A 23,683-nucleotide genomic window follows, 5' to 3' on the forward strand; every position below is an offset into this window, starting at 1 on the left:
AATCCTTTGTCCCTTGGGTATATTTAAAATCTAAACCAATTTTTGTTTAAACAATAATAAAAACAAAACAAAATAAAAAAATCATGCAAGAAGATAAGGATGTAATGGTTAACTGCGCACAACATGTCCTAAAGCAGCAATCTACAGGAACGAAAACGAGATCAAAATGGTGGTTACTAAGAATTCTTCGCCAACTGATGAGGATGACAGATTATACCAAGAACTCAAAGCCTTCGACGACTCAAAGGCTGGCGTTAAGGGCCTCGTTGATGCTGGCATCACCAAACTCCCTAGAATTTTCATCCGTCCACAAGACCATGCCACCGGCGAACCAAACACAACGCAATTCACTACTCCAATTCCTGTGGTCGACCTTAGAGATGTCAAGTTCCGACGAGATGAGGCGGTGTCTCGTGTTCGGCGAGCGGCAGAGGAGGTGGGGTTCTTCCAGTTAGTCAATCATGGTGTGGCCAAGGAAGTGTTGGAGAAGATGTTGGAGGGCGCCCGTGCGTTTCACGAGCTTCCAAGAGAAGTGAAAGAGGAGTATTATAGTAGGGAGGTGAAGAGGAAGGTGAAGTATAATAGTAACTTTGATTTGTATGAATCAAAGTCTGCTAATTGGAGGGATACACTGTTTTGTGCTATGGGGCCTCAGCCTCTTGATCCTCAAGAGCTGCCTTTTGTTTGCAGGTATGCTTGAATTCATTGATCTTATGAAAATAAGGTCCATTGAAACGATTAGTGATTAGCTATTTTACTGTGTGTGTCCAATATGCAGGGAAATAACATTAGAGTACTCCAGGCTTGTTTATAAATTAGGGATTTGTTTGCTTGAATTACTCTCTGAAGCCCTTGGACTGAAGCCTGATCATCTGCTAAGTTTGGATTGTGCAAAAGGGCATTGTCTTCTTAGTCACTACTACCCAGCATGCCCCGAGCCTGAGCTTACAATGGGTACTACCAAACACTCTGATCCTGCTTTTCTCAACATTCTTCTTCAGGACCATGTTGGTGGACTCCAGATTTTCCATCAGAATCAGTGGATCGATGTTCCTCCGGTGCCTGGAGCTCTTGTAGTAAACATTGGAGATCTTTTACAGGTAATTAGTCTGATGGAAGGATATCAGCAATTAGTTGTTATATGAAACCTCGTGACAAGATTCTTCTGTGGTTGCAGCTTATGTCTAACGACAAGTTCAAAAGTGTGGAGCATCGCGTACTGGCAAGTCATATAGGCCCCCGGGTGTCTGTGGCTTGCTTTTTGACACCAAATTTATACCCATCAACCAGGATTTACGGCCCAGTGAAGGAGCTGTTATCAGAGCAAAATCCTCCTGTATACCGTGAGACCACAGTGCAAGACTTTAATGCCTACTATAATTCAAAAGGACTTGATGGAAATTCTGCTCTTACTCATTTCAAGTTCCCAAGGTAGACTTGAATAACGAGGTTGGCTTGGCTTGATCGTGACATGTTCATGAATTTGGATGCGGACCTCTATTGAGATTGAAATTATTGTAAAGTTTCTATCCATGGTTTAGTTTTATGTGTGGATCAAAATCATGATAGAAGATATTTATTTCGTATTATCTTTCTCAATAATATACAGACAAGAGAAAGTTTTCGTTGAGACAACATCTATTCAGCTATTTTCCAGGTTAAAGCTATCTGGAGGTTAACATAGCCTAGACAGAATGACTTACACGCAATGAATTCTGCCTCTGCACCAAATTGTGCCGACACCGTCATCGATAATTGTCAACTTGTTTGTATTATTATTCATATTCCAGTTTTTTTCAAATCAGATCTAACCGATTTTAGAAAAAAATTATCATAATAGGACTTAATTGAATGAAAAATACAATATCCAGTAGATATTATAAGTAAAATAAGGTGTTGGGCATTAGATGCAAGTCTATTTAGTCAAAGAATGGCCTGAAGTCAAAGAATGGTGCCCCACCACATCCATGATTTTCCAGGTGATTGTGGTGGTAATGGCCCTTTTATTGTCGCCATGCAAGAAGTCTCCCGACACCAATAACAAGTGTCATTTTATTTGAATTTGATGAAGTGTTTTCTAAATTTTAATAATTATTTCTTCTTTAAAATGTTTTTATAAGTGATGCATTAGAGAATCATTTGCATTACCAAACAGAGAATGGATATCTCAGTCGGTGGCAACCCATCTTCTGAAACTGTATCGGATTATGATCGAGCTAGAGAGCTTCAAGCTTTTGATGACTCCAAAGCTGGCGTCAAAGGACTAGCGGATGCTGGAATTCTGAACGTTCCAAGGATATTCATTCGCCCACCTTCTCCTAATGAGCTTGTTCACAAGTCAAATCATCACAAGAACAATCTGCAGGTTCCTCTTATAGATCTTGGAGGCAAACACGAGGAGGTTGTTGATCAAGTTAGGAGTGCATCCGAGACATGGGGCTTTTTCCAAGTGGTAAATCATGGGATCCCCTTGAATGTGTTGGAAGGGATGATTGAAGGAGTTGTTAAGTTTAATGAACAAGATGTTGAGGTGAAGAAAGAATGGTATACACGTGATGTGAAGAAACAAGTGACTTTCAATACCAACTTCGATCTGTTTCAATCAAAAGCTGCCAATTGGAGGGATACAATCACTTTTCCTGTGTTGGCTTCTGAGAATTTTGATCCTCAGCTACTCCCTGCAGCTCTCAGGTACAACTGAGAAACACTTCTCACAACTATTTTCATGTCCTATGATCTAATTGGTAGGAGTTGTTGGATTTTCGTTAACTAAGTCAATTTGCCTTTCACTACAATCTTGCTCCCAAATATGCAGAGATGTCGCAATGGAGCATGCCGAACGAGTCAGAAAGTTAGGAGACACTCTATTTGAATTACTGTCGGAGGCTCTAGGCCTGAAACCTGATCATCTTAAAGGCCTTGAATGTGCTGGAAAATGCACATGTGTAGGCCACTACTATCCCCCATGCCCACAGCCAGAGCTTACAATTGGAATAAGCAGTCACTCTGATCCTTCATTCCTTACAGTTCTGGTGCAAGATCACACTGGCGGTCTCCAAGTCTTGCATGAAAATCAGTGGGTTGAGGTTCGCCCCATTCCAGGGGCCTTGGTGGTAAATATAGGGGACTATCTCCAGGTAAGCCTTTTGAAAGAATTATGAATTGGGCTGTAATCCAAATCAAATCTTATTAACTAAATGCTATACAATTTATAACATTGCAAGACAATATGAATCATAATCTGAATAGAAATCTGAATTCTACGAGAATTTTATGACGCTTTTATGCAAAACAACATTTGGATTCTTGTTACACTGTTTCCTTAGCAAAATTTGGTCAGTTGTCGTTGGGTTTACACCTTTTACAACTAACATTACAATTATATAACCATTACTCTGAATAATATTTTAGTAATGTTAATTTAATGTCCCCAACTGACAGATCATCTCAAACGACAAGTTTAAGAGCGTCGATCACAGAGTGGTAACCAATAACGTTGCCCCAAGGGTGTCTGTGGCCTGCTTTTTCACAGGAAGAGATAGTGTACCCCCGAAATCCTACGGCCCCTTGAAAGAGCTGATTTCAGAAGAAAATCCACCTCTCTACAGAAACTTCCTGGTCTCTGAATTTTTTGGCAAATATTTTGACGGGGGATTGGATGGGAAGGCTACCCTGGACAAATTCAAGCGAGGAAGCTAGCAGTATGATTGTGGTACTACAAAGCAGTCTTTGGAAACAACTGGTACAAAGTTGTTTAATAAAACTTCCATGTTATCTATATTCTGTACTTAAATAAGTTCTCAGGTATAGATCAGAATAGCTGCATTCAAACACCAGCTACTTTATGCGTTTCTCAACTACTCCTCCTTGTTAAGATACTGACACTGGACACTGGTTCATCTTTTTGGATAACCCAGAACCTTATCCGTAGTTGTTGTACGGATAAACATTAGCAAAGTGACCGAATTTACTATCATTGTATTAGTTAAACCAAGATTTCAAAAACGTGGCAGAAACTTGAATCTAGACCTTCACCTTGAATGTTCTAATATTTTACCGGTTTTGCCAAGCCTTGGGGTCCATTGGTTCATATTAATCTCTAACGTAATTATACTCTGTAAAAAACAGAAAATTAAATAAAAATAATTCATAGCTATGTATATATGCGTATAGATATCAAGAGACCATGCAGTTAACCCCATCATAAGGGATAAGAAAATTAAGTGCTTCACAATTTTATTCTGTTGTTGGAGAAATAGATCTTAAACAATGGTATGTCTGAATTGGAATTTGATGGAGTGTGAGAGCTTAAGGCTTTTGAGGACACCAAGCTCGGTGCCCAAGGACTGGTAAATGCTGGGGTAGCCAGTGAACATCCTTAAAATGTTCCAACTATCAAATAATGAGTTTGCCAAAGAATTAGGTCAACCTTGGATCTACATTGGACTTCTAGTGATCGATCTTGGCGGCATTCTAACTGATTAATGCTAAAAAATTGTTGATCAAGTTCAAAAAACATTGGAGGAGAGGGTTTTTTTTTTCCAATTGTCAATCATGGAATCACTCAAATCCACTCCTACATTGGAGGAGTGGGTTTCTTATTTTTTTCCAACAATTCTTTCTCTCTTCTTTGATGATATGAACAAGTTAAATTCAAAGGAACCTTTGTTTAACTCAACTCAAATTCTCTTAAGAGAAAATATCTTTTGCATAAACATTTATAGAAAATTTAACTCAGTAAAAAAAAAAAAAAAACAGACAAACAAAACGAGCGAAGAAGCCCTTCCCTTCATATGAAACCTGAGTTTAAAGTTATAGCCCAGTGAAAGCCCAAATGAGCAAAGCCTATTAAGCAAGTATCTCCAAATGGCAATGTCGGTCCAGTTCATCTACTCTCGGTTGTTCAAGCCAGAAATTTGGTTGTATGATGCAAAATGGCTGACAATAATAAGATTCCTAATGTAAGAGCGAGGTTTCAGATCTACAGGAACAAAAACGAGATCAAAATGGTGGATACTAAGAATTCTTTGCCAACTGAAGATGATGACAGATTATACCAAGAACTCAAAGCCTTCGACGACTCAAAGGCTGGCGTTAAGGGCCTCGTTGACGCTGGCATCACCAAACTCCCTAGAATTTTCATCCGTCCACAAGACCACACTGCCGGGGAACCAAACACAACGCAATTCACTACTCCAATTCCGGTGGTCGACCTTAGAAACGTCGATTTCCGACGAGATGAGGCGGTGTCTTGTGTTCGGAAAGCGGCACAGGAGGTGGGGTTCTTCCAGGTAGTCAATCATTGCGTGGCGAAGGAAGTGTTGGAGGAGATGTTGGAGGGGGCCCGTGCGTTTCACGAGCTTCCAAGAGAAGTGAAGGAGGAGTATTATAGTAGGGAGGTGAAGAGGAAGGTGAAGTATAATAGTAACTTTGATTTGTATGAATCAAGGTCTGCCAATTGGAGGGACACATTATTTTGTGTTATGGGACCTCAGCCTCTTGATCCTCAAGAGCTGCCTCTTGTTTGCAGGTATCTGTCTATTTAAGTTTTGCTCTTTTACTTTCTTGATCGAAGCAATGGGACTTTAGAAACGAGTACTTGCTTGTGAAATGTTAATGGATGCAGGGATATAACAATGGAGTACTCCAGGCTTGTTCATAAATTAGGGATTTTTTTGCTTGAATTACTCTCTGAAGCCCTTGGGCTGAAGCCTGACCATCTGCTAAATTTGGATTGTGCAAAAGGTCATTGTCTTCTTAGTCACTACTACCCGGCATGCCCAGAGCCTGAGCTTACCATGGGCACCACCAAGCACTCTGATCCTGATTTTCTCACCATTCTTCTTCAGGACCATGTTGGTGGACTCCAGATTTTCCATCAAAATCAGTGGATCGATGTTCCTCCGGTGCCCGGAGCTCTTGTAGTAAACATTGGAGATCTTTTACAGGTAAGTCTGATGGAGGGATATCAGCAATTAGTTGTTATATGAAACCTCTTGACAAGATTCTTCTGTGGTTGCAGCTTATGTCCAATGACAAGTTCAAAAGTGTGGAGCATCGCGTACTGGCAAATCATATAGGTCCCCGGGTATCTGTGGCCTGCTTTTTGACACCACATTTATACCCATCTACCAGGATGTACGGCCCAGTCAAGGAGCTGTTATCGGAGCAAAATCCTCCTGTATACCGTGAGACCACAGTGCAAGATTTTATTGCCTACTATAATTCAAAAGGACTCGATGGAAATTCTGCTCTTACTCATTTCAAGTTGCTAAGGTAGACCTGAATAAACGAGGTTAGCCTGGCCAGATCGTGAAATGTTAAAAGAACTTGGATGCTGGAATTCTGTTGAGGTTGAAAATATTGTAAAATTTCTATCCATAGTTTGATTTTATGTGTGGATCAAAATTATGAACATCAAATAAAGGATGAGAATATACTGATAATTTTATCAAGAAATCATCCATGAAAGTTACAAATTATTTACTTCCACTTATGATCTCTCTCATTGTTACTCTACAAAGTTCAAAATGTATATACATAACTTAACTCTTCTATGGTTCTATTCACATTCGAGCTAAACTTGAGTCATTTTCTCGCGTAAACGTCAACGAAAGTTATAAAGTATTTGTGTCCACCTATATTCTTACTCTTTGTTGGTACCCAAAGTTAGAATGTATATATAGCATAATCTTTTCATGATATTTTCACTTTCGAGCTAAACTTGAGTCTTTCAATACTTTACCATGCACACAATGTTTACAATATTCTAACCTGCTCTGCCACAATTTAATAGTAGTCCTTGCTTAAGAAATTCTTGCAACCTTTCGCTTGTGTAAGCCAATCTCATGTGTCGGAGTTTGTTAGCTCAACTTTGCTGGTTGAAACAGTAGTTACATGCTCAATGATTGTGCTTCCAAGAAGAGTCTATTCTCTCTTCCTTTCATTCTTATTAAAGAATCTATGGAGACCTTCGACACTTCCTCTTCTCCCTTGTAAGAATATTGTAATCTTTTAAAGATATTAGGTATGCATAAGTATTTTACATTGTTGGAGATATAAAAAATAGATTGGTTAAATAGCTTAAGTTCCTAAGTTATCAAGATTTTTTTTAAATTGTGAAATCCAAAAACAAAATTACGACGAACTTTACATCTAAAATAAATAATATTTTAACAATAAATTGAATTATTAAATCAAAATATTGTCAATTAAAAAAATGACTCCTCTCAAACCCACAATCAACAAATAGTGGTTCACATCTGCCTCGACAAATAGTGGTTCAAATCTGCCATAATTTCTGCAGTAAGCCCAACATTAAACAATAGTTTCTATCACTGTCCTCAATTAATTAAAGTGCAATGCCAATCAAGCCACTGATGGGAGTAAGGACTCTGCCATTAGACGCATTTTAAAAGCATTCAATCAATGTTATAACTTTGTAATCTTTCTTCTTACACTTAGATAATAACACTATCATGGATTTAGAAAGCTTTTAATATTTCTGATCGAACCACTGTAAAAATCCCTTCTTTTTTTTCTCTTTTTTTGTGTGTTCTTTTAAGTCTTACATCGAATTTCACCAAGAGTCAGTGTAATTATCGGTGGTGCAGTCTTTCACACCAACACAAAATTAACGCATTTAATTCTTATTATATTCTCTTTAACACACAGATGAGAGGGTTTTCGTTGAGACAACATCTATTCAGCTATTTTCCAGGTGAAAGCTATTTGGAGGTTAACATGGCCTAGACAGAACGACTTACACGCAGTAAATTGTGCCTCTGCACCAAAAAATTGTGCCAGCACCGTCATCGATAATGTTCAACTTGTTTGTATTATTATTCATATTGCAGATTTTTTTAAAATCAGATCTTACCAATTTTAGAAAAATGAAAAATACAATATTCGATAGATATTACTTGTCAGATCAAGTGTTGGGCATCAGATACAAGTCTATTTAGTCATCTTCAACGTGGAAGGTATGGAGGTTGACATGGCCTTCATGCAAAGAATAGTGCCCCACCACATCCATGATTTTCCAGGTGACTGTGATGGTAATGGCCCTCATCTTGTAGCTATGCAAGAGGAAGTTTGCCGACACCACCAACAAGTGTCATCTTATTTGAATTTGATTAAGTGTTTTCTAAATTTTAATAATGATATCTTCATTAAAATGTCTACATAAACGATGCATTAGACCATGATCATTTGGATGTACTAACAGAGAATGGATATCACATTCGGTGGGAACCCATCTTCTGAAACTGTATCGGATTATGATCGAGCTAGAGAGCTTCAAGCTTTTGATGACAACAAAAGCCAGCGTCAAAGGACTAGTAGATGCTGGAATTCTGAATGTTGCAAGGATATTCATTCGCCCACCTTCTCCTAATGAGCTTGTTCACAGGTCAAATTATCACAAGAACAATCTGCAGGTCCCTCATATATCTTTGAGGCAAACACGAGGAGGTTGCTGATCAGGTTAGAAGTGCATCCGAGACATGGGGTTTTTTTCAAGTTGTGAATCATGGGATCACCTTGAATGTGTTGGAAGGGATGATTGGAGTAGTTAAGTTTAACGAACAAGATGTTGAGGTGAAGAAAGAATGGTATACGCGTGATGCGAAGAGACAAGTGACTTTCAATAGCAACTTCGATCTGTATCAACCAAAAGCTGCTAATTGGAGGGATACAATCACTTCTCCCGTGTTTGCTTCTGAGAATTTTGATCCTCGGCTACTCGCTGCTGCTCTCAGGCACAGCCTCAACACTGCCTATATGAGAAACAATTTCACAACTATTTTACATGTCCTATCATCTAAATTCGCTTTTCACTGCAATCTTCTACTGAAATATATGCAGAGATGCTGCAATGGAGAATGCTGAACAAGTCAGAAAGTTAGGAGACACTATATGAATTACTGTCAGAGACTCTAGGCCTGAAGCCTGATCATCTAAAGACCCTTGAATGTGCTGGAAAATGCACATTTGTAGGCCACTAACATCCCAAATGCCCACAGCCAGAGCTTACTATTGGAGCTAGCAGTCACTCTGATCCTGACTAATTACTTCCATGTTATCTGTATTCTGCACCTATACGTAAAACATCAGGATAATAACTACGATATTGACACTGGTTCGTCTTAATCTCTAACATAATTCTAACCTTAAATTACAGGAAAAATTGTAATTATGCAGCTTCAATGCATGGAACACTTGGACAACCTCAACTCGATATCCCTACAAATATTTGAGAATAAGAGAATTTCTTCATTTGACAAATAATTTGCCGTCTGTGCTGTAAATTAATAATTAATACTATTATTGTTAATAGCCACATACATAACGATGTATATATACATATAGTTATCGAGAGACCATAGTTAACCCTATCGCAAGGGAGAAGAAAATTAAGTACCTCATAAATTTATTCTCTTGAAAGAGAAGAGAATTGGAAATCTTAGACGATGGTAAACCTGAATTAGAATTTGACTGAGTGAGACAGCTTAAGGCACTTGAGGACACCAAGCTCGGTGTCCAAAGACAAGTAGGTGCGGGGGTGGTGACCATCCCTAAAATGTTCTGACTATTGAATGAGCTTGCCGTTGAATTAGATCACCCTCGGACCCACATTGGACTTCCAGTAATTGATCTTAGTGGCATTCTGACTGATCAATTCCAAAAAATTGTTGATCAAGTTCAGGGTGCATAAGAGGAGCGGGCTTTTTTTTTTCAAGTTGTTAACCATGGAATCAGCTCAAAACCATCCCAACAACGGAGGAGTGGGTTTTTTCATCTTTTTTGACTATTATTAAACAAGTCAAACTCTAATTAATCGTTGTTTAAGTTAGGTTAAGCTCAAATCCACCCTACATGTACATCATTTGTTGAGAAATAGTATTTTATGCATCAACATTTATGGAAAATTTTGAGTAAACTCCATTAATTAAAAAAAGAAAACAAAAGATAAAAGCCAAGTGAACAAACCGTTCCCTCCACGTGAAATCCGAGCCTAAAGTTATAGCCCAGTCAAAGCCCGAATGAGTGAAGCCTATGGAGCAAGTATCTCCAAATGACAATGTTGGTCCAGTTCATCTACCCTTGCTTGTTCAACTTTCTAACATAATGGAAAACTAGTTATGAGCATTTGTGAGAGAGGCGCGTGGAGTGGGTGTTGGTTTTCCTGTAAATTACGACATAGTCTAGGAAGTCGTTTAGAGCAGCCGCAGACAGCAAGTAAACGGCTTTTATGACATTTCGTAACAGTGTCAAATAACACTTTTACTAACCATATTTAGTATTGTTCCCATAATTATGTCCTTTCCTCTTCCCGCTTACATATCTTCATCTAATTTCTAACCAATTTTTCCTTTTCAGTTTCCTCTTAACTGATTTTACTTTGCTGATCCATCAGGAGTTGCAATTTTTTTTTTTTTTGTGGGAATTTGTTTTGAAGGTTAAAGATGAAGGATTTTGCAGGGACACCGGGGACTTTGACTGGGCTATTTCTAAGGATTGCACAGTGTGTTTTTGCAGCTGGATCAATTGCTTCTATGGCTACCACTGCCGCTTTCGTCAATTCCACAGCTTTCTGGTATTTGTTTTTGACTATATCCTAACTCTTTCATATGATAAAAATTTATGTTTCTCTTGTTTATATGAGATACTGGAGATTCATGTTATGTATTTTGTCTATCAGAAGTGAGCGTCATAATTGGTTCATGTTAAGCCCGATACATGATTCATAATTGGTTTATTGTTGTCTTGGTAATGGTTTGCTAATGAGTTAAAGTCATATTATTGTACTGAATAATTCAATTATCTACTCGTGCTCCAGCTGTTTATAGGAGGGTTTTCTAGTTAGATAATCCATCTAAAATAATATCACCAAATTGGTTGCAATTTAGGACAAAACGGCATGAATATTTTCTAGGTTATTTGGTTGGAAGTTGCGATACCTATTCTCTGTTCAAGAAGGTCTTCGAATTTACAGTGGCCTCATTGGTGATGAATTCCTGGCGCTGGGGAGCTTAACCGCTTGATGATTAATCATAGTTCCTTGCATTTGATTTAAGGTCTTGGAGAGGTAGAAAATGATTTCTGAAACAAAGAGTTTCTCTGTTTTCCATTGAGATGACGAATTTATGTCAGGAATTAATGTTTAAAAGAGGAAATAATTTCCAATTTTTTAAAACTTGCAATTCCTCTGATTGTGGTATGAAATTACTTGTTCCACCAGTTTTGTGTTTCTCTTTTTCTGGAATCCAGATTGATACATAGAAATGCTGATAAGAAATAGTGGGTTTGCTTTTGTGTGTTGAAGAGTGTATTGGCGTATTGTAGTTGTTCTAATGTGTGGAGTTGTCTCAAAGGGATGGTGATGTTAAGGCTAAGTGCAATGTATATTGTAGCATCTGGGTCCAATAATTTGTCTTATTATCAAAATATTTTCCATTCTGGACACATAGTTATCACAATTTTGTTTTTGGGTTTTATAACCTAAAATGCGTCTTGACAATTTGTGAGCTCATAGGTTTGCTAACCTTACTTCCAAATTATATGAGATATCCATTCATATCCAACATCTTTCACATTTTGTCAATGTAGGATTTGCCTGGGGGGTATTCACCATTTATGTACGTGACTCAGCATTTTTGCTTAACTTTGCCCCCACCATCATTCGAGTATGTGAAGTGATTTTGATATCATTTGTAATATCTTAGTCCAATAGTCTAGTCCACTTTAGACACACAATCCATTACGATTTTGTTTTCGGGTGCTTTTGGGTCTTGTAATTCAAAATGCATTTTAACAGTTTAAGAGTTTATTAGCTATATAACAAATTTTCTCATTATTCTCAAACGATATAGAATATTCATGCATACCCATTATCTCTCTCATGTTTTATTGATATATAATTTGTCTAAGACTATTACATATTTGACACAAATTGGAGTTGAATTTGTGATTCTGCTTCTCCTTTAGTCACACCTGAAAAGCTTTTGTGCTAGAATCTATTAGTTACATATTGTTTCTACATGCGTTTTGTTATGTTCATAGGCATGATCATAATCTACCGATACAGAACTTTTCTAATTACCATATTGTGGCAGAGTTCACTGTCTGCTAGGTAATTTCTAGTCTATATAAGCTGCTAAATGCTATGAGATGTACTTATTGATGTAAAATTTCCAGGGTCATGAAGGACAATTTGCTTGAGCATTGTCACCATCATTTTTAATGTTCTTACGAACTAGTAGCAACATTAGAAAGATGGACTCTAGACTACGAAGCCAAACTGGTGAAGATAGACAATTTTTAGAAGCAAAGCAATTTCAATGAAGCACTATCAATTGACAAATAAGACAATATCTGCATTCTTGTTTGGACTTCAATTGTTGATATAGCAGAGGAATACATTTGCAAAAATGATTCAGACTTCATACCGTTTTATGTGGACTGTCTGTAGCTGAAGGTTGGAGGCATTCAATAATTTGATAAAAAAATGTGGTGATTTTTTTGGAATTTTATCTAAATGGATGTAAAATCTGAGTACTGTGAATAATCAGAGTGCTAGTATTAACAAGTATCTGTTTGATATAGTTGAAATGTTGGTGAGCTGAATTGATCCGTGTGTAGTGGTAATTTGGCTTTGTGACCACTAATCCTGTAATTGACACTTCTAGGACGTCTCTCAGACGGCATTTTGTGGATAGCAAGGAGTATTTTAGCATCAGTATCTTTAATGAATCAACGTCCTAGTATAAAGACATTTTTTAATAGAGATGATGCCCTCATGACTAATTCTTTATAACTGAGCAATTCATATATCATATACAATGGGGTAGCTTTTAACGTTGGTTTGATAATGGATACAATATTGTGACAAAAATCTTGATTTTTTCTGCAGCTACCTAATTTCTTCAATGGGTTTGCAAATTATCTGGAGCTTTGGGCTCGCCTTCATTGATGCATATGCCTTAATAAGAAAGAAGGTCCTTCATAATCATCTTATAGTCAGCCTCTTTGTTGTAGGAGACTGGGTTAGTCTCTATAACCCTTTAATTGTTCTTGGCTATTCTCTGAAATCCATTATAGTTTTGTGTTTATTATGGTTGTGAAGCTCCATGTGAAGTGGAATTGTTACAGGTGACTGCTACATTATCTCTTGCTGCTGCTTCTGCTGCAGGCGGCGTCACGGTGCTATATTTTAATGATTTGGGACACTGCAGTTTTACGGAGGAATGTCAAAAATATCAAATGTCAGTTGCCTTGGCCTTCCTCAGCTGGATTACAATTGCAATATCATCTCTAATAATGCTTTGGCTGTTAGCTGCAGGTTAGGCCTTTCCATGTACAGCCTGTTGATATCTCAAATCTCTTTGAAACTGATCAGTCAATCTTACGGAAATTTTGATTTTTTCATATTGTCAACAGAAACAATGCAAGAATATAGCATTACTACACTCAAAAGTTATAGATTGCTTTCACTTCCTCATATGTTCTATTTTTTCCCTTCTTGTCTTCTTGCTTGTTGCAAATGTAACGTGGGCTTTTTCAATTGAAAATGATACAAGGTCCTTGTTGAGAAATTATCATATAAAGTTTTGCACACAAGCTCCTTGTTGAGAAATTATCATATAAAGTTTTGCTAACTTTACCCAAATATACAAAATTAAGGGCTTTAAATAGGGGTGGATTTGAGCCAAGCTCAATCCGAACATAGGCTGACCCGAGTTCAGTGTGAATCCAGAAAATCCAGTTCAAGTGGCAGCTGTTTGCGGGAAAGAGCCACAGAGGAAAAAGATGGATAATCAAAAATGAAAAATTAAAACTGTTGAAAAAAAAAGTCAAAGACGAAAAGTCAGAGAGAAAGTTGAAAAGTTTTTGTTGGCGAGGAAAAGTCATTAGATAAAATAAAATTATTGATGACTTTCTGACGATTTACTTAACTTGAGCTGGCTCAATTCAGACGCACCTCTAGTTTTAATATAATGGGTGACGAAAAAGGAATTGGGTAATGGTTGAGAAGCTAAAAATTCAAGCACAATTATCGAGAAAAAAATTTGAGTGGCCATTCAGCAAATTCTCCACGCTTGTAGTGGAAGGGAAATGATAAGGCTTCTTTATAAGTTTATCATGCACTGGCAACATATAATTTTCAAAACCCCCTGGATCGCCCATTTGTGTGCTTGGGGTCCATCGCTTTTCAACCAACTATGGAATCTCTTTCCAGCTTGCCAGCAATATACGCCACAGAAGTTGCTTATTGACACTACTCTGACATCCTCATCTTCTTTCTCTAATCACCAACTCTCATCTGAATACCAGTTGTTTAACATGCTGCTTTGTTACTATATCATGATATATGGGGTCTTTCGTTACGTTTCTTCTTTCCTTTTTCACTTATTTCTTACAGTTGGAGATGTCTTTAACTTATTGATTCAGAAATTCCATTATTTAATGTAAATACTACAGGCCTGGAATTGGCAAAATCCAGGGATGATTATAAAAGGCAAAATTGATATATTCATGTTGAATTTTAACTATCAAAATCAAATCCCCATGCAAATAAGAATTTTTCTTGCTCCTCCTACGCTTCAATTCATATTAAAATGTAACACTATCAAAATCAAATCCCCATCCACTTGTATATGTTGCATCATATGAATCATGTGTTAATCAGATTGATTATAGGATTTGGATCTGGAAGATTGTGAGGCCCCCATTTCTATATGGCTCAACATATAAATGATAATGCATATCTAAGGGAATTTACAAACGTGTAGAATAGAAATTTTGTAAGTACAAAGTCAAATATCTATAGCTGCTTCAGAAGTTCTTGATGTTGCAGAGAATATCAACCACTTTCCAGGGGATTATTTAAGCTTAGATATGGTTGAAGTCTTGTCAATATATGCAGATTCAACTATCTTCTTAAAATTCCACTGACATCCTACCATTATCCAGCAGAAACTAAATCACAGTAAATATTACAGTGAAAGGTTGACCGTGGATCTCTGGTGCTACCAACCTATGTAGCACGGAAACGGAAACGGAGAAACATGGAAGCGCGGAAACGAAAACGTGGAAACGCATTTTTTAAAAAATATAGGAAACGGAAATGTGGGGAAACTTATAAATATGAAAAATATAAGAGTTTTTTTTATAAATACTAAATTTTTTATAATAAAAATACATAAACTTGTATAATATAAAAATAAATAATAAAAAATAAATAAAAAGAAAGAATACTATAAAATAGAATCATAGAGCCTATTGTAAATTGTTCTTAAGCAAACGCATGTAGATATTTAAGAAAGTAACAATAATACACACCAATCTATATGATATGTCGGGGAAGAGATGAGTAACACATCAAAAAGTAAAGAAGAGATGAATTTAATGTGAGATTTAACGACATTTTCGGTTTGAAAATACAAAAAATATGTATTTAATCGATTTCACGATTTTTCTTATAAAATAAACGTGTTTCAAAATTTTTCAAAAATTTTGAAATGACCCGAAACGTTTCCTACAAGTTTCGGAAACGGAAACGTTTTCGAAACGTGGAAACGCATCCTATTGTAAGTTTCCGTGCTACTTAGCTACCAACTATTAATCACTTGACAAATGATTCAGCATGCATATTGACATGTTTCTAATGGTGACAATCTCATTTAGCTTGTGGAGACAAATGGCCTTTGCATTTACTCATATGGGTTACTTATGAGTTCATTATAAATACAGGCCTGAATTCCAAATGTCTATCACTTTCTAAGGATCGATTCTGTTTTTATAAATGCATTTCTGGTTTCAGAATATAGAAGCTATTAGAAGCAAAGTACTGGGGGCAATGAACAGCTTGGTCAGGTTCCACTGCTTGGAATACTTCTGCCATTAGATTAAAGTAAAGTCATCTGTTACCTAATCTATTCTTTAGCTTAATTCAGCTCTACGTTGTTCATGATGTTTTCTTTTAACATCTTTAACATAGTATTTTGCTTGCACGTTTTGCCTTTCTATGTCATTCTTGAAAAAGTATAACAAAAGATGAATTTGTTCATTCTTTCTGCAGAACCTTTTTGTTGTCAGCAGCCACTCCATGAGGGGGTTGAGTAAAGTAGTCCTGAGAATCAAACTAATTGCAAATATAATCAACCTGCTCTTTGATGTTACAGAAGCTGAATACAATTTTGTTTTTATACTGGGTTTTTGGTCATTTATTATATAGTGGCACATAGTAGGAATATTAATCAATGGAATATTCTCAATTCTATCAAGAACGAAAATGTTCCTTTACTTCGCTGTTAGAATTATGATCATATATGATGAAAGCATTTAGATTAATTTAGGTACTTTAAGAGACAAGTGATTCTCCGGGGAAGTAGCAAGAATATATCAGACTATAAGCCCACAAAAAGAATCGAAGGAATAAAAATAAGAATGATATGCTTTATGTATTAGCATGAAAACATCTTGATTTTAAAGAAAAGGACTGTAATTTAAGGCCTTACATATTTCCAGTTTAAGTATGTTGTTTAAGATAGTTACAATGGCTTTAAGTGTCAACTAACACTAGATTTTCCTGCTCAGAATTTCGGGAAAAAAAAATCATAAAATTGTCCTAAGCATTTTGCATGCACAATTATTGAGTGTCTTCCTCAATACTGAGTGGTTTTCTTTCAAGTTTGATATGCATCTTGAAAATTTTATAACTTCAGGATTAATGTGTGATAGAAGAATTTCTTTGATTTAAAAAGAACTTTAGAAAGTTTATTAAGAATATGTACCAGCACAGGCACGAATCCGAAAAGAGATTCTTCTGGGATGTGATTACATTTCATGCATCGATCCACAAACTCAAGTAGCAATGTAGTTGACAGTTTACTAATTAAATTACTTAATAAGCAAATCGTTAAGTTGTCCACTATTTCACAATAACTGACTAAGCATCAAATTTTAACTGAAAAATGAATCCTCATGAGCTGCTATGAGCTTCCTGATGATAAAGATTTAGAAGAATAAAGTTTTTTAGTGTAACAAGTTATTATAATATCCCCATACTCAGACATAAAGTCCTGTCATTGATCAGTATATTAAAGGGAATTTAAACTGGAACATGATATTTAACACAACTGAAAAAAGCATCTAGAAGCCCAAATCTTCTATCATTGTCATTCACCTTATATATTTATAAGTGCATGTTGTTGTTTCGTTCAGCATATTGTGAAGAAGTAAACAAGAAGAAGTGAGAAGAGGAGCCTATGGCACTTAAAGCAAGTTCCCTTTGGGACATTTACATGAGGTTCAAGCCACACCTCCTTATGCTTATTGCTCAGATTGGCTACACTCTTCTGTATTTTATCACAGAAGCCTCTTTCAATCATGGCATGGATCCTCATGTCTATGTAACTTACCGGAATATCGTTGCAGGCCTTTTCATGTTCCCTTTTGCCTTTTTCCTTGAAAGGTACTCATTAGATATCTGTAACAAGTTCACAGATAATAGCATAATGCTCGACTTACAGGTTTGGTTTAGTTGATCATTAAGTTGGCTGTAGCTAAGTATAAAAACATTAAGAAGTTGATGATATATCTAACAATATATTGATCAATATGCTTAATTTCCTTGTGCATAGTACTGATCTTTCCTTTCTGATATATTGCAGAAAAACAAGGCCAAAGCTGACAGTGGCTCTTTTTGTGGAGATATTTATTCTCTCACTCCTGGGGTATGTACTGGTAAAATATATGGTTCTGAGCAACTTTACAATAAAATAACCGATAAGGTTAAATGCTGTGATGATTTCAGGGTTGGATTGACTTTAAACTTGTACTTTGCAAGCTTGAGATACACCTCTCCAACATTTGTTGCATCAGTGGTCAACACTATAGCTGCCTTAACTTTTGTCATTGCAATTGCTCTCAGGTTGGCCTTAATTGTTATCTATATAAAAAATTTATAATGAAAGTCTGACCATCATTGATCTGCAGGTTAGAGACGCTTGATCTTCAAAATTCTAGAGGTATTGCGAAACTTCTTGGAACCATGGTTTCCTTGGCTGGTGTAACGATCATGACAGTATATAAGGGGCCTATCATGAGAAATCTATTGTATTCTCATCAAATCCATATTCAAGGAAACACTCCTATCCATGAGCACTGGTTGAAGGGTTCAATTCTTACTATTGCAAGCTGCATAACTTGGTCTATTTGGTACATTATGCAGGTTCATTTCCAACTGAATCAAAACTCAAATATTCTATTTCAAAACAAATAATAAAAAAAAGTTAACTCACAAAACTCTTTGTAAATCAATCAACTATTCTAATTTCTATGGTAACATGTAGGCATTCACATTGAAGAGATATCCTGCTCAATTATCACTGACAACATGGATGTGCTTTCTTGGGGCAGCACAATCAGCTTTCTTCACTATCATAATCCAACACAAACCGGCAGCTTGGAGAATTGGATTCAATATAGACTTCTGGTCTACCATTTATGGCGTATGTGATAGCATTTAAATAGCCTTATAATGTATTAACCTAGCCTCAGTTTTCTTATAACTCATTGTAGTTCTGATGATAGTTGATGCATGGCAGGGAGTGGTGGTGTCTGGTTTAATTATTTTCCTTCAACTATGGTGCACAGAAGAAAGGGGGCCAGTTTTTGTGACCATGTTCAACCCCCTTTGTACAGTACTAGTGGCAACTCTAGCATACTTTGTTTTTGGTGAAAAGCTTTACACTGGCAGGTAATTTTGTTTTACAGACTCAATTTTATAGCTTTCAATTTTCATTGAAGATTTTTGCATTAAAAGGTTACCTGTGTGACTCCTGACTCTTGCTCAGCATACTGGGGGCAACTATTGTTATCTTTGGTTTGTATCTGCTACTCTGGGGCAAAGAGGGTGATAAGGAAGTGCACATTGAAACAGAAGGGAATTCTGATTCCGCATACGATGAGAAGAACCCCAAACTACAGAAAACCACTCCAGCTGAAAGGGAGATACCGCATGTTGAACCATAAAAGGATATTTCATTTCTCTGCCAAGCAACAAAAGGATATTTCATTTCTCTGCCAAGCAACAAAGCACAGGGATGATCATGATGTCATACTGAAGGAGAACGAATGTATTGAGCATTGAAATAATAGCTTCATCAGTTATTGTTTTGGGCAATTTCAATACACACTTCCATTGTTTCGTTAGTCTTAAGCTTTGTTGCTCTAGGTAACAGAGAGATTGTAATGGTAGACTTGAATGACAAAGAATTGCTATCTGAAAAAAGTTGTCTCTGCAGAGACAAAAAGTTCAACTTCTAATGTCACAATTATGCAAAGCTATGAGGTTATTAGAGCGCACATAAACAGAGGGAAATTCTTACTCCACAAGAGCCGAGACCAATGTGCTATTAAGCATGCAGAGATTTGAGTATGTCATTGAGACCAGATATTCCTGTCAATCCTTCCATTCATTTGCCAATAGTTAAATAAAAAATTAGGCAAATTGAACAAGCAATGTATGTACACCTTGATGGGCAAATACAAAACTTTTGTAAGTTAACAATACAAATCATTGAGAAATTATTCAAATGACTAGAATTAGGCGGGGATGCCAAGTTAAAAAGCTACGCTGCAGGGGGCCTGAGCTCATGATCACGGGATGTATCACGTGAAGATTGAGGCAAATATTGATACATGGGGATCAAACCATAACTAGGAAAAACAGCCATCTTATTCATCCCAGCATGATATGCTGCCGGGTGGGCTGGCATAAAAGCAGCAGTTGAATGGGCCATTGCTTTCAACTGTTGTTCAATCTTTTCTTTGTCCGCCTTCAGAATGAGTTTCTCTTCGCGAAGTTCATTCTTCTCAGCCTGTAGATATAGTACAGTACAAAATGTTAAAAAAGAGACCAGTTGATTCTTTATCTACGCAAAGCATATATGAAAATATGTGAAAATAACACACCTTAATTCGTCACTACAATATCTAGAATTCTAAATAAAATTCACAATTCCAAGCAATTTAATAGCTACATGTTACCATTCTCTCTTTATCATTATTTATTTAGATGATACACAAATCAGTGGAAAAGATCTCATACTAATATCTGTAACATACAACTGCCCCAAGATTAAATTATAACTATCACTAACTACTGAACTATGCTGCATGGACATAGAAAAATGTCAACTCAACACAAATATGTATAATGTTAGCATTAATATCGTCATAACTGAATTGATACTAAAGAGAATCAAGTATTCCCCCTGTTTCTACTTAACACCAGTCTTTTGCAAGTAGGCAGTATGTTTCATGAAAATCTATTTATGTCCAGGCATGTTAAATCATAGAACAGATTTAATACACTCTCTACTTAAGTTGGCCCAAGAAGGTCTAAATCCACCTGACTGAACTAATGACCAACCAGAAAAGGATGAGTATAACAATAGTCTTTGAATATCCAAATCATGGATGTAAACATACTCAACATAAATAAACTATGGCCATGTTGAATAAAATCTTTGCAGAGGCAGCTTATAATTGATGCATGTCCAAGGTTCAAAACATGGATCATGAAAGAGCCCCGATGAGGGAAAGTAGTACCACATTGAATTAGGTAACTGATACTTAAATTCAGTCCCAAACTCCAAACAGCAGACAAATGAGCAAATAAACCCTTACAACATGTATGTCAACCTCCTTCAACTAGTATAAACTTGTCAAAGCCTTTTATCTTCTTTCTAATATAGAATCCAACCAAAAGCTTCAATTTAGGGTTGATTTCTCCATCATCAAATCAAAGCCTGAATATGTTTGGCATGCTTCACAAATCTCTCCTTACATTATTGTTATATACAGCATATTAGGCTTCTGCATCTATAGTCCATATGTAAGCAAGCTTGTTGAGCTTCTCTACCATGCAATTTTGGGTTAGTTTCTCCACCACTTTAAACAGTGCCATACCATCTAAATTAACACGATGTCATCTCAAAGTAACACAGCTACTCTTGTTTTATAAAGAATGCATATATTCCAAATTATTCGTTTATCACTGCCCTTGTTAATCCATCTTTGTGCACTAGTCCAATTCATACTCATGACTATACGATTACTTTGAATTCCAGGACTTTGTATCTACCATTTTCTAGCACCTAAGATGGTTAACAGATCAGATTTTCGTGCAGAATAAATCTGAATATTAATCCAATAAAAGTTCAGATAGATCTTACATATACATCTTGCATGCTTGCTTCTACAATTTCAGATAAGAAAATACAGCAAATTAATAAGTCATTACAAACAACTCAAATAGAATAACAAAGTTACAGCTGCAAAGTGTTACAAAGACAAGCAAAATGAATGATACAAGTGATATCCGTCCACAGTAAACAGATTATAAAGAAAAAGGAAAACTCAACGATATAAAAGCGGGGAAGCAAAGTAAACCAACTAACCTTTAAACTTTTAATCTCTTCTTGTAACTTTTCATTAGTTTCTTTGAGCTCCTGGGCCTCAGTTCTTAATTGGTTTAAAACCCTAATTGCATCATCAAGTATAGCCGGTTTATCAGATTTTGCAGGTCTCCCAGGTTCCAAAATACTGCTCAAATCAAGAAACCTTCACAAACCCATATACAAAATTAAGTGATATAAATGAATGCTCTCTTAAAACAATTAAATAAATTTAAAAATTTAAAGCTTGCCTGTCATTCAATCTCTCACGTCGCAATTTCTCGCGACAGGCTTTGGATCCCGGCTTCCTGCAGGAATCATTTCGTGCCCTGTACAACAAAAACTACGTTAAGAAATATATTTACAAGCAAATATTAAACCTATTATAACTTAAGGAAAAAAATTATTACCTCTTACGCGTATTTTCTTGTTCTTGTGGCACAAACTCAGACGATGATAAATCATTCCCCACGCTGCCACTATTTTATTTGCAAATCACATAATAAAAAACAAACCCAATCTCAAACCATTAAATTTGACGGAAAAAAATTACTGAAAAAAAGAAGCGGTACCTTGGATTGGACCAAAAGAGATCAGAACATGTGTTTTGATCGACGAGGATTGAATCGAGATAATCCAAATAACTACAATCGTCGTCTAATAACTCCATTTCTTTTCATCTGTGATTTGGAGCTTGAATTGAGATAGAAAATAGGTCGCACGTAGGAAGATTGGGTTGAGCGCCGCCGCAAGATTATCAATGCGTAGTTATAGTTTCCTTTTGGGCTGCGAAAGTCAGCCCACTCGTCTTTTTACAGCCCAGATTCACTTAACACTGCCAACCCAAATAGTTTAAATGACAGAGGGGCTGTGACCCAAACACGATAGTGTGGTTCAAAATTTATTGGCTGATCACTACGTCCGGCTCAAGTAGGCTGGGCAATGTTAAGGGATAAATTAACTGAAATTAACGAAATTTAATCACATCTCACTTCACTATGAACTCACTGAAAACCCTAAAAATTGACCAATCCAAATATTGACTCTAAATTGAATTTAAATAAGTCTATCAATTGGGTTTGTTGAAATGGATTCGATGATTTAAACTTTGAATTTACCCATTTGAGTTTTAAGTTTTGGATTCTAAATCTAGTTCAATAAATACCGAGTTTTAGAGTTAAACCAAATTCAAAAACAAAACACATTTTGCAATAAAAATTCAATAGCCCTTGGTCCACCCAAATGCACTTATAAGTAATAGAAACTGAGCGTGCTAATGGGTTTGAACAGTATTTATTCAAGACCAAATCTGAAATCTTTATTTAAAAAAAAAAAAAATTTAAGTCTATCATAATGTCGAATTTTGTTTAACCCAAAACATTTGTTTCGATAGAACAAGTCTACCCAATTCAATTGAACGGCCTAGTTTTACGAATTAGAATCAATTGCCTCCTAGGTACTTGCTTATCATTATCAAATGAGGCAAGGCTGCCGGAAAGAAATATTGGAAGACTTGAACAGCCGAGCAAGTAGAGTCAACAGGCAAGCGATGATGATGCCAAACAAACAAGCACCATTAATTGCACATCCGTTGCCAGCGAGTCACACTTGTGCAGATCGTTGAGTATACGCAATCAAGTATCAGTGGCTCAGTGCATTTTTAAGACGTCGTCACTGGCAGACAGCCATGAGCCACCTTTCTTGATTGTCAATGCAGTTTTTTCATACCTGATTTCATTAAAGACCGTACCCGGAGACAAAATAAACATGCTATCTGACTCAAATATTAGTTGATTCCGTAGAAAAATGAATACAGGGTCAAATTTGATTTAAGGCCATGAAATTTTATGGGAAATGTATGTTAATTTGGTAGGATATCTGCATTCCTTTGATGGAATAATAGAAATTTATCTGAAAATTAAAAATAAAAATCATATAACATGAGCTTCATTTTTTATCTTTTCAATCAGCTCATCAACACAAGAAACAATAACCTCAACTGTTGATCTTCTTTCAGAAGGTCTTAATCTTGCCATTTTTGGCTCGTCCTAATCTCAATCTTGTCATATTTGGCTTCATCTTGTGTTGATTTCTTTTCAAAAAAATGCTTTTTGGTATTGATTTCGCCGTTTTTAACTCTATCCAACACTAATCCTATTATTTATAGTTTCATCTTGTGCCTATCTGCTCTTCAATAGTTCTTTTACAACATCGAT

At 36.3% G+C, this 23,683-nt stretch overlaps 6 protein-coding genes across 11 annotated transcripts; 5 read left to right on the forward strand and 1 right to left on the reverse strand.

Annotated features, from left to right (window-relative positions):
• Positions 1 to 101: 101 nt before the first annotated feature.
• Positions 102 to 3,857, forward strand: LOC123221550. Its single transcript, XM_044644377.1, has 6 exons — positions 102 to 690; positions 779 to 1,100; positions 1,178 to 1,431; positions 2,134 to 2,691; positions 2,816 to 3,137; positions 3,442 to 3,857. The coding sequence occupies exons 1-6, from the start codon at positions 167 to 169 to the stop codon at positions 3,697 to 3,699; spliced, it is 2,238 nt and encodes a 745-aa protein (XP_044500312.1). The 5' UTR covers positions 102 to 166; the 3' UTR covers positions 3,700 to 3,857.
• A 1,017-nt stretch (positions 3,858 to 4,874) lies between these two features.
• Positions 4,875 to 6,482, forward strand: LOC123220230 (1-aminocyclopropane-1-carboxylate oxidase homolog 3-like). Its single transcript, XM_044642312.1, has 3 exons — positions 4,875 to 5,530; positions 5,627 to 5,948; positions 6,023 to 6,482. The coding sequence occupies exons 1-3, from the start codon at positions 4,935 to 4,937 to the stop codon at positions 6,278 to 6,280; spliced, it is 1,176 nt and encodes a 391-aa protein (XP_044498247.1). The 5' UTR covers positions 4,875 to 4,934; the 3' UTR covers positions 6,281 to 6,482.
• Positions 6,483 to 8,279: 1,797 nt separating this feature from the next.
• On the forward strand, positions 8,280 to 8,920 carry LOC123221551 (1-aminocyclopropane-1-carboxylate oxidase homolog 3-like). The gene is made up of 3 exons (XM_044644378.1): positions 8,280 to 8,472; positions 8,558 to 8,759; positions 8,866 to 8,920. Exons 1-3 carry the CDS (start codon positions 8,280 to 8,282, stop codon positions 8,918 to 8,920), a joined length of 450 nt encoding a protein of 149 aa, XP_044500313.1.
• A 900-nt stretch (positions 8,921 to 9,820) lies between these two features.
• LOC123220231 (CASP-like protein 5B3) lies at positions 9,821 to 13,620 on the forward strand. 5 transcript variants are annotated; one of them, XM_044642314.1, is made up of 6 exons: positions 9,821 to 10,083; positions 10,483 to 10,597; positions 11,611 to 11,687; positions 12,914 to 13,046; positions 13,153 to 13,265; positions 13,343 to 13,620. In XM_044642314.1, exons 1-6 carry the CDS (start codon positions 10,076 to 10,078, stop codon positions 13,566 to 13,568), a joined length of 672 nt encoding a protein of 223 aa, XP_044498249.1. In that variant the 5' UTR covers positions 9,821 to 10,075; the 3' UTR covers positions 13,569 to 13,620. The 5 variants fall into 5 exon arrangements, 4 of the variants coding, with proteins under 4 accessions (XP_044498249.1, XP_044498250.1, XP_044498248.1 ...); XM_044642315.1 differs by lacking the exons at positions 9,821 to 10,083; positions 11,611 to 11,687 and adding an exon at positions 10,091 to 10,239 and having other exon boundaries at positions 13,153 to 13,342; positions 13,441 to 13,620; XM_044642313.1 differs by lacking the exons at positions 9,821 to 10,083; positions 11,611 to 11,687 and adding an exon at positions 10,091 to 10,239.
• A 2,065-nt stretch (positions 13,621 to 15,685) lies between these two features.
• On the forward strand, positions 15,686 to 19,332 carry LOC123220232 (WAT1-related protein At5g07050-like). The gene is made up of 9 exons (XM_044642317.1): positions 15,686 to 15,913; positions 17,227 to 17,476; positions 17,676 to 17,738; positions 17,819 to 17,935; positions 18,001 to 18,235; positions 18,357 to 18,515; positions 18,612 to 18,763; positions 18,861 to 19,041; positions 19,073 to 19,332. Exons 2-8 carry the CDS (start codon positions 17,271 to 17,273, stop codon positions 19,036 to 19,038), a joined length of 1,110 nt encoding a protein of 369 aa, XP_044498252.1. The 5' UTR covers positions 15,686 to 15,913; positions 17,227 to 17,270; the 3' UTR covers positions 19,039 to 19,041; positions 19,073 to 19,332.
• Positions 19,333 to 19,462: 130 nt separating this feature from the next.
• On the reverse strand, positions 19,463 to 22,240 carry LOC123220233 (transcription factor bHLH104-like). 2 transcript variants are annotated; one of them, XM_044642319.1, is made up of 5 exons: positions 22,040 to 22,240; positions 21,878 to 21,946; positions 21,719 to 21,796; positions 21,471 to 21,615; positions 19,463 to 19,886 (listed from the first exon to the last, which is right to left on the reverse strand). In XM_044642319.1, exons 1-5 carry the CDS (start codon positions 22,135 to 22,137, stop codon positions 19,638 to 19,640), a joined length of 639 nt encoding a protein of 212 aa, XP_044498254.1. In that variant the 5' UTR covers positions 22,138 to 22,240; the 3' UTR covers positions 19,463 to 19,637. The 2 variants fall into 2 exon arrangements, with proteins under 2 accessions (XP_044498254.1, XP_044498253.1); XM_044642318.1 differs by having other exon boundaries at positions 21,471 to 21,633; positions 22,040 to 22,236.
• Between the last annotated feature and the right edge of the window lie 1,443 nt (positions 22,241 to 23,683).

Source organism: Mangifera indica, chromosome 7, assembly GCF_011075055.1.
Source record: "Mangifera indica cultivar Alphonso chromosome 7, CATAS_Mindica_2.1, whole genome shotgun sequence".
In the NCBI taxonomy this organism is placed as follows: domain Eukaryota; kingdom Viridiplantae; phylum Streptophyta; class Magnoliopsida; order Sapindales; family Anacardiaceae; genus Mangifera; species Mangifera indica.